Genomic DNA, 16,918 nt, shown 5'->3' on the forward strand with positions numbered 1-16,918 from the left:
AACCCAGTATTGCCTTCAAAAATCAATTTGATGTTCACTTACCAGAATTTTCCATGAAATCGGCTCCACTGGTAGTTATAGGTGGCACACAAATATTTGTGATTTCCTGCAAACCATGTTCAAAAAAAATCAGTACATTTAAAAATGAACCAGATTTCATGACACAATGGGTGAAATGTGGCTCTTTGCAAAAGGTGACTTTAGAAGAAGTCCAAATTCTTGCAGGAGTAACCATTTTTGGGATTAGATATCTGAAGAGCTACAATTCTAAATGGCTCCATTCATTTCAGCACTGATTCCCAAAAGTCTTTAAAGGTCAAGGAGTGTCTTATTTTTTGTGCCCCACTATCCCTTTTCTTATCTGAATATAAATCTAATTTTGTTCTATGTGATTAAAATAAACGTTTTAGAAACTGGGTCCTTACCTTGTCTTCAGGTTGGGCTCCTTCGATTCCCCACTGATGAATTGTTCCTTCTGAACCATCAGGAACTGGGATAAATCCTCCTGTCACTCCCCCAATAGGACCCACCCCATAGTCACAGGTCAGCAGCAGAAGGGGGGCCACTAATAAAGTAAACAAAATATCAGAACATTTATATCATTTGGAAACAATGCGACATGACAATTGTCTGAAACATTAGAAAGAATATATGATATCAGTACTTGTGGAAAATTTAATAGAAAGCAAAACTAGTTTCTACAAAATAAAATGTAAACTAAGCATCCTAAAATTTCATATGATTATTAAACTGGAGGAGACAGATCTGATTGTTCTTGTAATAGGTATATTTTCCTTAAAATAGGCACTGTTTGGTGAATGGTAAAGGATTTTAGGTGCACAGGGTAATGTTTGTAATTTGGACTCTACTGATCTCTTAGTAAACTGCATTTAACCAGCAAACTCCCTCAGCAACTGGAGTGATGAGCTAATACCATTGGACTCTTAATTGTGATTTAAGAATCCCTAGCTTGGAGAGGCTTTTCTGTCAGGATAGCTTTCATTCTTTATTTGCATATCTGTCACATCTCAGCAGTAAAGATTAACATCATTCTCATGCTAATAGAGGAAAATACTAAACTCTGTCTTGAAAGCTAGGTAGTCAGTGACCCCACCTCCACCTCTGGTGGTTAAGGTCTATTGAATCCTTAAGTTTGAATTCTATCCACTTAAAGGTAGTTTAGTGAGGGGTGGTAGGGTTTGAATTCTGGCTCTCTTACCAGCTGGGTATGTTATATCATCTTTTCTTGCCTCTAGTAATTCATCCAGAGAATAGAAGAAAAAGTATCTACATCACAGATTGTTGTGAGGATTAAATGAGTTAGCAGTATAAGTAAAGGACAATAGTGAATGCTATGAGGATTTGCTAGTGTTGTCCAGATGGGCTACATCAGTTATTCAAATGAGGTCAGTCCTATATAATATTTTATATAAAATGGAAAATGTTAGGCCAAGTATATAAATAAGTTAGACATATTTGATGTATTTTCTTAAAATCTAATATAATGTTCACATAAATGATACTTCTACAGGCTTTTTTAATTTATTGCCATTTTCAATTCTATAACTTTGTTAAGTGTGTGGGAAGGATTGGATATTGTGAGCTGACAAATTAGTTTTTAAGGTGATGAATGTATACCTGTATGGTGAGTATTTTTAGGTGGGCATAAATAATCTTTTAGAGATCTTGCTTATCATTGTATCTGCATATATATTTGGTTTTTATATATGTATCCAGGAAAAGTTTTTCAAAGTGTTGAGTGCATTTCTACAGACTAAAAAATGTATGTTTTGTCCTACATAAAAATCAAAACATGGCATTTTTTTCAAATGGTAAGAACACAGGAAGTAAATATAATTGGGAATAGCACAATGTACTTTCTCTGATTGCCATCCTGAGCCACAATCCCAAATGTACAATGGCTTGCCTGAAGGATATATTTACACCCTAAAAGTCAGCATTTCAAAATTAAACTCACTAACACCATATGTATCTTTGCTTCATCTGATATTTTCTATTTCATTTAATGGTTTAAGCAACAACTGACTTCAGTGGTTCATCTGGATTTTTTTGTCCACTCTTCATATTCATTATCTCCAAATCTTCTCCAAGTAATGCCTCACACACACAACCTTTCCTTTCCAGTCTCATATCTAAATCTGGCTTCTGGCTCCATAGCTCAGTGGTTAGAGCACTGGTCTTGTAAATTGGCTTCTATCATCTCTTCTAAACTGGTAGAGTAACCTCCTGTTATTTCCTTCCTACACAGCGCTGCCAATGTTATTTTTTTAAAACACAAATATGAAATGCTAGGCTTTTATTCAGATACTTTCATCAACTCTTTTTTTCTCATAGCTTTAAGTACCATAACCTATGCACATAAGCCCTTTCACATTGGTACCAGTGGATTCTCCAGTTTCATCTGCTTTACTGTCCACAATTTCCCCATGCATTGGCCTACCAAGGTGTAATTCTTAAAACATGCAAAGCATTTTTTGGCTTTGATCCATGCTGTTACCCTTTGGGAACAATTTTCCCTCTTTTTTTTCTTTTTTAAAGATTTATTTATTTATTCATGAGAGACACAGAGAGAAACAGAGAGGCAGAGACACAGGCAGAGGGAGAGGCAGGCTCCACACAGGGAGCCTGATGTGGACTTGATCCCGGGTCTTATTATGCCCTGGGCTGAAGGCAGACGCTAAACCGCTGAGCCACCCAGGGATCCCAATTTTCCCTCTTTTTGTACTTGTTATATCCTACTCATTTTCCAACGCTCAAATAGACAATTCTCCTATTCCACAAAGCCTCTATAATACCCCTTTGTATTCATTTCTATTATAGCTACATCATAGTATAGTTTTTTTTTTTCCATAGAATTAGACATGCATAAATCCGTGAACTATATGAAAACCAGAATCAGGTACCCTTTTCAGCTGGCTGCTTGCATCAAGGCTCACATATATGTACTTGAAAAAACTTTGGTTTTGAAATTGGCTAATATGATATTGAAAAACTGAAAAAAAGTTGAAACAGTTTCAACTGTTAAATGGAACGATGCATGTTAACTGCAGAATAGTAAACACTTTTGGGGAACACAGAGGAAGAATATATGGCATGTATGGGAGGCCACTAGATGTATGGATAACAACTTCTTTCTTTTTTTATAAAAAGAGATCTGATGGGATCCCTGGGTGGCTCAGCGGTTTGACACCTGCCTTCAGCCTAGGGAGTGATTCTGGAGTCCTGGGATCGAGTCCCACATCGGGCTCCCTGCGTGGAGCCTGCTTCTCCCTCTGCCTGTGTCTCTGCCTCTCTGTCTCTCATGAATAAATAAATAAAATCTTAAAAAAAAAAAGAGAGAGATCTGAACAGATATGGCATATATTAAGATCTGTTAAATCTGAGTGATGGCTATTTGTGTGCTTTTCATGTAATTTTTCTGCACTTCTTTGTGGTTTAAACATTTCATAAATTGAAAAAATTTTAGTTGAAGGGGTTGGAGTGGACTTGATTACTTGATTATCATGAATAATTATTTTAATTCTAAAAACCTACAATTCTGTAATAAATTTGAGACATGAATGTGAATTTATCAAGGATTTTTCTTATTTATATAAGAATTTGCCATGAAGTCTTTTCAATAGAGATCTATTACATTAAAAATACTGTTTGATTCATGAAATTTTGATTTGAATGAAATTTTTTAGAAACCTATCCATTGACTGAATAAATTTTATCTTTATTTGTGGGACCCAGGAAATTTAACAAAAATCCCCTACCCCTGGACAAGCAGAGCAGGACTCACTCCATTTTGTGCTACACCTTCCACCTCCTGTATGACCCCCACATAACCTGCTTATTGCTTAAGGCGCTGCCCCACCCTAGTCAAGCCGCTGGGCACACCCTAATCGGAAATCGGCTCATAACAACGTAACCCTGCTTTGTGCCCGCCAAAACTGCGCGCCAATTCTGACCAAAGTAATAGGCCAGCTCAAATGGATACTATAGGGTAAGATGTAATTCAATTGGCCACCTGCGTGTGGACCGACATGACTGTGCAACTTTCTGTGTATCCCACTGACCACTGGTCCCTATAAAGCTGCTACGCCTCTTAGTCTCGGGGTCCAAGTCCCTGCTCCGCTGTGTCGGGTACACTTGGACCCAAGCTCAAGCTTGTATATAAACCCTCGTGTTTTTGCATCGGTGTCAGCTCCTCGGTGGTTTCTCGGATTCGCGATCTTGGGCACAACATTATTGAAAAATAAAACGTGTATAGTTTCCCTAAATGTGTTCAATAAATGTAAGCTTATTAAGTGAAAGCCTTTAAGAGGGTGTATATATATAGGTGGTAAGCTGTTTTCAGGAAGTGCTGGATTAAGAAATAACTTTTCAGAGTCTGTGATGTATTAATGCTCATTATCAAGCTCAAATATAATATCCTTTGTATTTTTCCCTAGATTTATATGGCAAGAATTCTTTTTCTATTTTGTGTCTGTGGAGAAGACATTTTAGAAAGTGCATTGTGCATAAAGGCATTATTTTGATTATGAACATTACTGGCAGTATGTAGAAAGTGTTCATGCTTTGATTTTTTCTTCTTGATTCTCTTATGCTGTTTTCTAAATGTCTGACATATATGACTTGCTTTGTTGTATTATGAATATAGATTGTTGGCAAGTGACATGTTAACTTTAAATATTTCTGGTTCTTTCTGAAAATGTTACCCCCATCTTTGCCTATAATGCAGCTGAGGAATGGTTCTGCATTTCAAAGATGGCATTGCCCATGTATCCTGAAGACCTCTGCAAAGGCTGATTCCCTATCAAAAACAGAATTTAGGTTTGGCATACTCACATAGCAACAGCAAAAGACCAAGGAGTAGCAGGCCAATGGCTGCAGACCCCAGCCTCCCTGATGGCCTCTTTCCATCTAGACGTTCATAGTCTTTGTTCCCATTAGAAGATCTACAGATGTCCCTGTTGTCACACTGGCAGACTTCCAGGGTCAGGCTCTCCGGTGTCTCACACTGTCTATCCTGACTGTCAGTAACTGTGAGGGAGATGGTGTACTCTCCAGGAGATAGCTGCTGCTGGGCATTTAGGAGTGCAGAAGTAGCTAAAGACAGACAATCACACAAATCAACAGCAGGACAAGGTGTCTTGCTCTTAAAACTAATTATTCTTGTTAACAGAACTGGGGTTGCCTTAAACATCATTATCACAAATAGGCTGAGAGTAAGGTGAGGTTTGAGCAGTTCTGAGAGTGATAAGGAGTTCAGTTGGGTAAATTAGCCTGTACTTCCTCCTTGTCCTTTTTTCTGCCCCAGATGGGCCTGTTATTTCCCATGAAGACTCAGTCCTACCTTAATTTTCCCCCTGAAAGATGATGGGAGGTAGGCAACATTTCAATATCAACCCCCCCTCTCCTGGGCTTAACCAATCTCCTGAATGTCTGTACCAACCCCCTGGACTTGCATGTGACCCTCTGGACGTATGCCTTCCCTCAGAGTCCATGTTTTTGTGCCTGACTTATCAAGACTGAGTTTCTGCTTTGGATTCCACTACCTCAGCTGTTCCTGATAGTTTTCATCCCACGTGCCCAAATGCCAGTTGTATGAGATTCTCTGAGGTGAGGGCCTGTTGCCCATCTGACTCATGAACATTGATCATTCTCCAATCTCCAGTCCTATGTTGTCCCTTTCTAAGTAGGCTCCAATAGCAGCTCTTGTAAGTTGCAGTGTTGTGTCAACTGAATCACTTGACCCTACCGTGCCCTTTGATATTATGCCTATCCAACCACTGTCACCTTGTCGATCCTCATCCAAGCAGGTATGTCTAGTGCTGGGTCTTGTCTCTCTCTGATGTTTCTTTTGGAGCCTTTTCACCGACCATGTGCTGGTAAACCCATTTGAAGCCCAAAGCTATATGAATACTTTGGAACTAGGGAATTACACTAAGATCAGTAAGGTCCTAGGAAAGAAGGCCATTGAGAACAAGATCCCTTTGGTGACTGTAGCAATGGCTGATACCTATGACTAAGAACCCGTGGAGCAATTCATAGAGGGAAGCAAGGTTGGTTCAGCAAAAGCTAGAGAAAAGTGAGAAGATTCTTATTATGTCCAATGGCTATTTCTAGGAGACTCTTAGAAAACATAGAAAATGCAAAATTAGCATGATAAAAAGTTAGAAGAAAAGGAAGGATGGATGAACTCTTTCCCACTCACTGGCTAATGGACTAATGGGAGTTTCAGTCTGCCATGCTGTCAAGATTCCTGACTAGTGACAGACTAAGTAGCACTTCCTATGAGCTTTGAACAGGCGATGCCTCCAGTGCTTCATGTCTGTTCACAGTCTGCTCATTTAGGAAAAGTTTTATATTTAGAAATTTAAACAGCTCTGCAATAAAACAGATACCCGGCTCTATTCTCTTTATGGTGTCCTATGGAAGTAGAAATAAGACATTAAAAATATAAAACAAAAAAAAATAAAAAAAATAAAAATATAAAACAATTAGATTGTACATGAAAAACAAAACATTAAAAAGCATTAACATATATCATTCCTCTTCTGAAGAGAGAAGAAATTTGCGAGACTAGGACTATATCTTCCCTGCAGAAATTTTTTTCAATTATTCTTGGAAAAGACTTGCTCCTAATTTAGCTCTTTTATCCCTCTTGAAATATAAAGAAGTGGCAACTTTCATTTATGGGAGCAAGTTTACTACTACTTACCATTGAGTGTTGTGATACTCCACACAACTGGCAGTTTTAGAGATTGTTCCTCCAGGGAAAATGTGTAGGGGCCAGTATATTTATTGTCTGGTACTCTAGCTGAGACAACCACAGAACGTAGTGAACTACAAATTGCTTTCTTTTCAAGGACAACTGTTGGACAATTTTCATTAAAACCAGGTACTTCAACATATATGGTGCCTGTAGCAGTTTTACCTGTGTTTTCTGTAAGAACAACATTTTAGAGTTAAAGAAATATTCAGAATAAGTTGTACCCCCAAAACCTTTTAAATGTCTCCTGCATGTAGCCAACTTAGTATGTCTTCTCATGAAGAATTATATTGGTTATTCTTACAAGTAAAAAGCCACATCTTATAAAAAGCAAATTTATCAACTTGGCTGGTGTCTCTAATTTATTAACATTGTCTCTTAATTTAATATGCTTGGAACCAAGACCTGTAAGGTGATGAATTCACTGATTACAAATGAAATCAACATAAAAACAATAGTTTTCTTAAGTGTATCCTACTGTGTGAACCCAGCACTGTGTGAAAGATTTTTACTTCTAAAGCTTGTGTTAAAGTATTTGGAATAAGCAAAGACTTATTTTTACTATACAAGATATAAAAGTTTATTGAAGAAAATTTTTTCAGTATTGGCAATCAAAAACAATAAAGTAAAAATTTCTCAGTGGTAAGACTATGAATAATTTCTGTTGTTTCCCTTAGGGTTTTCTGCTCTTTTCCTAGGTGATTTGATCTTTGGTGTTATTCTTCTGTTATATTTTCTTATGTTTGCATACTGCCTGAGCACAAATTATACTTGATGAAACACAGAACGCCCAATGAAACAATAAAACATTCCAGGGATCCCTGGGTGGCGCAGCGGTTTGGTGCCTGCCTTTGGCCCAGGGCGCGATCCTGGAGATCTGGGATCGAATCCCACGTCGGGCTCCCAGTGCATGGAGCCTGCTTCTCCCTCTGCCTATGTCCCTGCCTCTCTCTCTCTCTCTCTCTCTCTGTGACTATCATAAATAAATAAATTAATTAATTAAAAAAAAAAACATTCCAGAAGTTTTCATTGTTCAATGATCTGGTCACATGAGGTCTCTGTAAGATAACTCACTTTGTAAGTAACTCACAAAGGCACCTCACATTTGAGTTGAGCTTTCCTGACATGCCCTCTGTATCAATTTTTATCCCTCCATGTCTCAAACCCAGAAATTTCTTTGGATCTAAAAATTTCTGCCTCAACACAGCAGACCACAGGGACTGAACATAGAATTTGATGGTACTACAAACTCCACTGAGTAGTTGGAATACTCAGCCTTCTAGATTCAGGTGCCTCAGATTTGAGACCCAAGGCCCCTAAGATAAGTAACATTATTTAGTGGTAAAAGTAATATGTTAAATAATTGGAATCATCTATTCATAAAGAAATGCCAATTAGAGTGCGATTTCTTTAAAAAAAAGATTGCAGTATATATTTTTAAGATTTTTATTTATTTTTAAAGATTTTATTTATTCATGAGAGATAGAGAGAGAAAGAGAGAGAGGCAGAGACACAGGCAGAGAGAGAAGCAGGCTCTATGCAGGGAGCCCAATGTGGGACTCAATCCCAATCTCCAGGATCTGACCCTGGGCTGACAGGGGCGCTAAACTGCTGAGCCACCCGAGCTGCCCAAGATTTTTATTTTTTAAGTAAAGTCTACACCCAATGTGGGGTTCAAACTCATGGCCCCAAGATCAAAGAGTTGCATGTTCTACTGACCAAGCCAGCCAGGCGCCCCATTTTGAAATATTTTTCTTACCATCAATGGCCAGAACCTCAGCTGTGATTGTCTTGTTAACTATGAAAGTAGAATCCCGATCAATGTTTCTGACAAATTTGATTTGAGCAGTTTTTGGATCAATGAATAGTAAACCACCATCATTACGTCCCATGACATACCTGTTTTATGACAGAAAAATATAGTTTTCTTTCAAATATGAAATGTTGCCTATTTAATGAAAAGAACTCATTTTATATTTAATGTATTTATATGTAATTTAAGATACTGAAATACATTCTTCCAAACAGTGGCAGAAAATTAGTATATTAACACAAACAAGCAGTATTTCATAATCCTTAAGTATTAGCCTGGTTTTTCAATTTTCTACTCTGTGCAATAAAGTAATTGTGTTCTTGCTCTTACAGCAACTACTTTGCATGATGTTCTTATATTTGGGGCATATATGTTTTGTACATGCTGTTTCATTTGATTGCACCATGATCTTCTGGTGAACTACTCTTTTTAAAGACTCAATTGAAAGTTTCTGTGAAATATTTTCCTGATTTCTCTCCAAAGGCTAAGGTATTCTTTTCTTCATTTCCACTTTAACTTAGGCTTGTTATCTTTGCTCATAGCATGGTATGTTCCAATGATTTGGCTATATGTCTCTTCTTGAATTAGCCAGTTTCTTGAGTTGACCACTTTGTATCTCATTTTATTTTTGGCATATAATAGTTTAGGTATTTTTTTGTAGTAGCTTATAAATTAAAACTACATCAAGAAATATGTCAAAACAGTCTTACTTGACATATGAGGCAGCTTTGTTAGTGTCTTCATCAATGGCTTGATATGTTCCCAGGACATAATTGACCAGTTTTTTACTACTTATGCCTTTCCGCACAGTGAATGTCTTGGAAGCAGGATGGAATGCAATTCCTTCTTTCACATTGACTACTTGAATCGTGACTGGTGTTGACTTCACTTGATACTGAGAAATTACTGATTGGTGAAATTCAGCTTTGTTTTTGACAGCAATACTAAATTGTACACTTTGTAGTTGTTCATAATCTAGAGCCTAGAACAAAAAATAAAAATTAGAAGGAAAGAAGTATCACAGAGATACAATCCAGCAAACCCAGAAAAGGACAAGAGAACTCTATGTTCTATGTTATGAATTACTCTTTTTATTTCTATATAGCAAGATCGCTTCAGAAATCATTGTAATGTTGAAATGGAGAAATCATTAATATTCTTAACTGACAAAAAATATTCTTAACTCATAAGATCTCATAACCAATATTTGCAAAATAGGATACCTCTTTTTAGACTACTAAAACATCATTAAATTTCTTTCAGCTATGTGGTGCAATGGAAAGAATCCCAAATTTGCTGTGGTAGCATGGTTTGAGTCCTGGTTCTGCTGCCTAATAGCTGTGTGATTCATGGCACAATATTTAATTTCTCTGATTCTCAAATTTTCACTTCTGAAAAAAACCCCAAAACTTTATCTCATCAGATCGTGGTGAGGACTGCACAAATTTAGTCCCATAATACATTCCTACAAATGACACTTATAGCCATTCCCAGATTAGCTACTGAATTCATGTGTAATAGTATCTTTCCCAACTGGAAATTCCTAGGTGGCAAAGGCAAATTGTTGTAATAAATTTGGTTGACAAATATGTCTCTGCAAAGCAGTGGGGAGTGATCCACCAACTCTTTGTAGAACCATTTTCAGATGTTCTTACATGATAACTATTTGTTTGACCCTCTAATTGAGGAGGCCCAAATCAAGGCCTGAGAAATTCCAGGAGAACTCTTTTCTTTAACTAATATATTTTTTGAAAGTGATAAGGAAATGTTCATTTGGGTTATATTTATATCTTACTGAAAATAATTAAAGTAAGAGATCTGGATTTGAGTTTTAGGTTTGCAATGACTAGTTTTGTGGGCCCAAGCGTTCCTCAGTGGAGTGGAAGAGAAAGAGTAAGTGAATGAAGAAGTATAAACAAGTAATTATAATAGAAGCGGTAAGTGACAGAAGAAATTAGAGTCTACGTGCAAAAATGAGTCAATACTTGTACTGGGGACAGTTAGGACACCTGAGAGGTTTCAGGTGAGCTGAGTGTTGAAGGATGAAAAGTATGCAGGCAAAGGTGAAATATTTGCAAATGCCCAGAGTTGTAGAAGGTGACAGAGAGCTGGTTGCAGATGGTGAGTGAGGGCTTGTATATAATTCTGAGGAGTCTGGAGGTCATTTTCAAGCCCAGCAGCTGGTCATCAATCCTGGCTGCAGTTAGAGTTCTCTGCAGAACCTTTAAGACCTGCCACTGCCTGGGCTACCCCACAGTTCCTACATTTCCACTGGCAAGGAAAATTTGCCGGTGATACAAGTGAATAGTAAGAGTTGAGGGCTACTTCCACAGCTGATGGAGAACAAGGAAAAGTTTTAAAGAACAGAGTAATCCACATAGGTTTTAAGAAAAACATGGCAATAGATTGGTGGTAGTAGAAGAATGAAGCAGAGTAGAAGCAGAAGGTAAGGACATCTATCAGGAGAGATTACAGTCATCTGAGAATAAGGAGACAAGACTAGATAGATTGTAGGTCATAGGAAGGAAGACCAGGGCCAGACTTTAAGGACAATTTCTAGGGCAGAATTGGATGACTGGCTGTTGTGCCAGTGTTATGACTGAAGGGTAAGGCCCAAGTTGCTGGTTTGAACAACTAGATGACTCCAAGACAGGAGAGAGAGAAGACCCCATCTTCAGGGATTGCTGAAAGTTTATAACAAACCCTTGCAAGTGATGGTTATAGCCCTCTTTCTGAAAAGCAGAGTAATAGGAACTGTTTGCATAGCTTCCAGTACTCAGGGACTCCAGCAATTTCTTTGTTAAGGGGATATTATGGGCTTGTCACTCTATTCGACTCAAGGAAATAAAGAAAGAAGGTCCCCTATAGTCCAGTGCCTTGTGCCAAGGAATGTCTTTAAATAGTGGTTATTTTTTCTAGTCTATACAGTGTCCAGGCAGAAATATCCTTACGTTATTCCAGATTGGGTTCTGTGTGTGTGTGTGTGTGTGTGGGGGGGGGGGTGTCTGTTAATAGGCAGGCATGTTAAGTGGAAAGTTTACTCAATTTTTATTTTTTATCTTGCAGATTTAATTATACATTCCCATTTCCCCAAAAGTTGCCCTTTCCCCCACCTTATGACTGTAATAATCTACTTAAAGCAATTTGACAAATTCACAAACCACAATATCATGTATTCTTATGTTTTCCTAACTTCAGTTGTAGAGATTAATGAGATTAAGTCAAGAAATGTGTTTTGTGTTCTTGTGCTTAAAGCAACCACATCTATAAATATATGCATATTAGTGTATTTGTGTTTATTATAGAAAGTATGGTGGCTTGGAAGGAAATAAATCAACATGTTTTTAAAAAGCTGTCCTTAAGTAGTAGGGCTATGTGTGTGTCTTTAAAAAATTCTATCTACTTTTATGTGTTTTCTAAGTTTTCTATAAAGTAGTGGTATTACTATTAATATGTGAATAAAGTTTGTTTGTAGAAATGATAGTTTGGACTAATATGGAATATTTTTTACCACTGAAGGGAAACAGATGTTATTACCTTAACCACCTTCAGAATGCCTTCATTAGTTCTGGGATCAGTTTGTATTTCAAACCAATTCCCTTCATTTCCAGAAGTAAAGAAATACACTGCAAGCCAATTATCTGTGAATTCTTCATCCCAATCTATAACTTGAAATCGAAGCAACTCAGAAGTTAAAGTATTTTCCTTAATATGTGCTGAATACTAAAAATGAGAGAAGCAGAATTTAAGAGTTAGTGTCAGGTTTTACCTAAAAATGTTATATTTATTCTGAATAGCATTAATCATTAATTCTCAAATTATGTGTTGTCTCTTGCTGGTTACTAAATTCTTGTATTTTACATAAGCTTATTTTTTAAGAAAAGTGCAGAGAACTTAAATAGAAGCCAGTAAGCAAATACCGAATTAGAATGGCAAAACATGAAATAAAAAGATGCATTTAAATTATTCTTTAAGGAGGGCAAGGTATACCTGAGATTCTTTGAACATTGGGAAATTATCATTAACATCTTTCACTTTGATACTACATTCACATTGAGTTGATAGTCCTTCTCCATCTTTGTCTGCACCACTCACAACCAGACGATAGCTGCTAACTTGCTAAATTTGGAGAAAAATAAAGAAAAATAATTAATCTCCAGTGCCAAGAATACAAATAACTATCTGCTTGTTGTGTGTAAAGAGGTGGAAGTATTCGAGCTCATGGTTTTATTCTCTACAATAATCACATGAGTTGTTCATTGTCCATCATAGAGGAGGCATATGGGGCTCTGGATAGTTGTTTTTTATGGGGCCAGAACAGGTTTCTCTTTTGTGAGCTTCTTAGGGCAAGAAAGTACACTTGAAGCAAAATGGGCAGCTTATTTGAGAGAAGTTCACTTATGGAACTTTCCTATTGGTCTATTTGGAGAATCATTTGCATAGAAGTAATATAAAGTCTGACGGTATTGTGTGGTGATAAAGATGATGGTGGTGGTGATGGTAATTATGGTGGTAGGGCGATGGGAAAGAGAGAAAGAGGATTCTTTAGTGTTCTGGGAGCAGGGTCAAATTAAATCTAGTCAGAAGAAAAAGTGTAATATCAGAGAAGGCTTTATTCCAGAAAGAAATTTCTTCTGTCATCTGAAAAATTTATTTTTCCTCCACCATATAAGGAATCTGTCAATGTATGCCAACACGTGATGCCTCCTTTTACTCTCCAGTTTACCTCCCACTGATATGCTAATACTTGTTTGTTTAGTGTACAATTGATTATACGGTTCTGAGGTTCACATCTCACCCCATCAGAATCCTATTGAAATGCAAACAGTTTCCCTAGACTGGCCCGGGTGAATTTAGAGAAACTCTTTTCCTTTATCCTTTCATTTGCAGGTAAAATGGGGTCAACTTTCTGGGCTTTCTTACAATCACTTTTTTTTTTTTTTTTTTTTTTTAACTATTGAATGTTCCCAAATGCCTTGCTTTACCTCTCTATCAAGAGAATTGGTCAAAGTACGGACTTCCCCAGTGTGTCTGCTTAGGAGGAACATGGGTGTGCCTGCAGGTTCCTGAGAGACAATTTTGAAGGCAATTTTAGAATTCAGGTGGTTTGGTTCATCTGCGTCTGTGGCATTTAATATCATCACCAGTGAGTCTAGAAATTCAGAAAAAGCTCATTAAAACATATGTAAGAATTGACATTCTTTTCACATTAAATATTCAACACAATTTCAAATTGACCTTTGTTTTTTAAAATCTTAAATATATCTGTGTGCTCAAAAATGAATTACATGTATTTGCAATATCTCTTATTGTCTCTCTTGATCAGATGGAACTGTTCTGCCTTCCATAGAATCTTCCTGCTGCCCTTAAGCCATGGTTGTGTTGGAGTGGAGACTATTTTCTCTTTATTTCTTCCTTGGATGGATGGCATTGTCATTCTCCCCTTTCCACAAATAATCTAAGTAATTGTATCTCTGTCCTTTATAATCTAAAAAAATCTAGCTGATGCATCCAGGCTGCTTAAGGCCACCCCCTTTAGCTTTATGACAACCAGGTACACATGTGATACACACACACACACACACAATAAGATACTATTGACTCGATAACAGGGCCGCAACCTAGAAATATGGTGGCAGTGGATAATGGATAATTATCTCAGGAAGGAAGGAAGACCCAGGTTATTTTGATGAATTTTAGAAAAGAAGACCCAAGTTATATTGATGAATTTTTTCTGCAAAGCTACTGAGGAAACTAAGAGAATAAATTAGCTTATAAAAATGATATACTAGAGTGAGTCCCATATTTTAAAATAAAAAAATAGAAGTCGTAGATACTGTAAAAAGACTTACTTGAAGCACTATTTTCTTCAATTTCACCCATGAATATACTTTGTGAAAATACTGGAGCATTGTCATTGACATCTAAAATTTTAACTGTTAATATAAGTGGTTTCTCTACATCTTGTCCTAGGACATTTAGAGCATGACACGTAATCTAGAAAAAAGAGGAAAATGTTACTTATTTACTCTATAAACTCAGTTTGCATACTACTAAAATTTGTAGAAATGAGGCCTCTACTGGCATGTATAGACCTTTTGTGCACAGAAGAAAATGGTTCCCCAAAAAGTAGACAAAAGGAAGAAAAGATGGCCACACTGGGCAGGCCAGTTAGGCAAGCTGTCCTTTCTTCCAGACTGGTACTGTCTTATGGCAAGGTGAAGATCTTTTGCAGGATGCATGTTGGATTTTAGTACCTACCCATGCACCCTCCTGATATAGTCATTCGGGGCACAACCATAAGTGAAGTCTCTTTATAAAAGGGATGAACATTGTTATTTGTTGGTGGATTGATTCATGCACTGATCTCTCTTCTAAATTAACCAGTAGATGAGTATCACATTCTAAAGTCACCAGCCATGAAGGTAAGGGTGCTGAATATTGAGGACACAAACTTACCTGGAAGCTTGGAGTTTCCTCACGATCAACTATGGCTGTTATGTTTATTTCTCCAGTGTTTTTGTCAACAACAAAGATTCCAAAAGGGGGTTGATCAATTCCCATTCCAGAAATTCGATAGGTAATTTTCTGAGTTGCTTGGAAATCTGAAGTAATCTGCAGCCCCAAATACCCAAAATGTGAATGTGATCATTAATCAGACCTTTTCCTTCCCCTTTTCTCCACCTTCATAGTCTTTTTTTTTTTTTAAAGATCTTATTTATTTATTCATGAGAGGCACAGAGAGAGAGAGAGAGGCAAAGACACAGGCAGGGGGAGAAGCAGGCTCCCTGTGGGGAGCCTGATACAGGACTAGATCTCAGAACCCCGGGATTAGACTTGAGCCGAAGGCAGACGCTCAACCACTGAGCCACCAAGGTGCCCCTCCACCTTCACAGTCTTAAGTTTTCTGTTTATTTTATGTACTGTTTCTGACACTATGGTGCTTACTCTTTGCTTTGAGGAATACTAGGAATGTGAAATATTTCAAACTGTATTGACCAACCAGTATGGACCAATATGCATTAATCATTTTGGCTTTGGAATGTTTGCTCAGATTGTGGCCACCATGGTGATGTGAAAAGGTGGAGAGAAAGTCATGGATACTTAATATTGACAAGACTACTTCTAAATGCTCCTTTCTTTAACAAAGAATATTTTTTTAAAAAAGACATTTATTTTAGTTTAAATAGGGGGAGCTGGAGAGAAATAGAAAGAGGGATTATACAGTAAGTGTTAAAATATGTATTAAAATAAATTGCTTATTATTAATTATTTTATTATTATAATTTTAAGCTTTTTAATATGGACAATTTCAAATATATGTAAAGTTAGAATAGTATAATGAACCTGATATATCTCATCACCCAGTTTTAATAATTATGAATACATGGACCCCTGCAACCGTTTATCTTATTGTCTTATCCATATATTTTTTTCTATTTGTTTGCTAGAATCCAAATCTAAATAAGGATTGAAATTGGTCCACATATCTCTTAATTATTTTTTATTACTCTGGAAGCCATAGTGCCTTCATTTCACTCTATATTATTATTATTGTATTTTTTTGGTTGAACATATCAGGTCATTTGTTCTATGGACTCCCCAGGATACATTTTGATAAATGGAGTTACCATATCATTTTAATTTACATTTATTATGTTTATTCCAAAACCTCACATTGCCCTTGTGATTTGACTTACTTTGGCAATTGGATTTCTTCTGGAATTGTCTTCCCTTTCTCTGCAGGGTTTCGCAAATTTCACCCATTCACGTTTGTATCTCCTTCTGCCTTGTATTGCAGTCTCATCTTCTCCATGTTGACCCTTTGTCTTATGTAAAAGGGCATCTCATTTTATTATGCACATTGTTGGAAATTTTTGCTTCAAGTATTGCTTATCAACACCTAGGTTGAGGAGCCCCCTGTGTTTCATGGTATCTAGGACTATTGAATGTCTATTTTGATTGGCCTCATACTTCATCAAGCAAAGAAGAAAAACATTAAATATCTAAAACAATTACAGAATCATCTGATATTTAATATTGGCATTTAATTGTATTTTATATTTCCTTTATATATTCCTACAATATCTCACTGCCCTGGGCCCTAGGACCTGCTTACTTAAAACTTGTTGATTTGTTTAAAATAAGAAGAAAGAATGCATGAGATAAAGTACAATAATGATATTTATACATTCTTGGTATTTAAAATTGGGTTAATTTTAATTTTATTTTCACAATTACTTAATAGTTTTAAACATTAAATATTTATTTTTCCCCAATACAATTTTAATTTTTTGAACTTAACTATTATTTTAGTTACAGAA

General features: G+C 36.7%; 1 protein-coding gene across 2 annotated transcripts in view; it reads right to left on the reverse strand.

Moving 5' to 3' along the window:
- DSG3 (desmoglein 3) overlaps positions 1 to 16,918 on the reverse strand; it is a 33,171-nt gene that overhangs the window by 5,970 nt on the left and 10,283 nt on the right. The window contains exons 3-14 of one of the 2 annotated variants that reach the window (XM_025429237.3): positions 16,295 to 16,423; positions 15,054 to 15,209; positions 14,447 to 14,591; positions 13,580 to 13,746; positions 12,585 to 12,713; positions 12,132 to 12,317; positions 9,305 to 9,576; positions 8,541 to 8,680; positions 6,731 to 6,955; positions 4,855 to 5,115; positions 426 to 565; positions 43 to 106 (exon numbers count right to left, since the gene is read on the reverse strand). In XM_025429237.3, the coding sequence (XP_025285022.1) occupies positions 43 to 106; positions 426 to 565; positions 4,855 to 5,115; positions 6,731 to 6,955; positions 8,541 to 8,680; positions 9,305 to 9,576; positions 12,132 to 12,317; positions 12,585 to 12,713; positions 13,580 to 13,746; positions 14,447 to 14,591; positions 15,054 to 15,209; positions 16,295 to 16,423 (2,014 nt within the window). The remainder of the gene's footprint in view (positions 1 to 42; positions 107 to 425; positions 566 to 4,854; positions 5,116 to 6,730; positions 6,956 to 8,540; positions 8,681 to 9,304; positions 9,577 to 12,131; positions 12,318 to 12,584; positions 12,714 to 13,579; positions 13,747 to 14,446; positions 14,592 to 15,053; positions 15,210 to 16,294; positions 16,424 to 16,918) is intronic. The other variant, XM_049112807.1, reaches the window with a different exon arrangement.

Source organism: Canis lupus, chromosome 7 (assembly GCF_003254725.2).
Source record: "Canis lupus dingo isolate Sandy chromosome 7, ASM325472v2, whole genome shotgun sequence".
In the NCBI taxonomy this organism is placed as follows: Eukaryota; Metazoa; Chordata; class Mammalia; order Carnivora; family Canidae; genus Canis; species Canis lupus.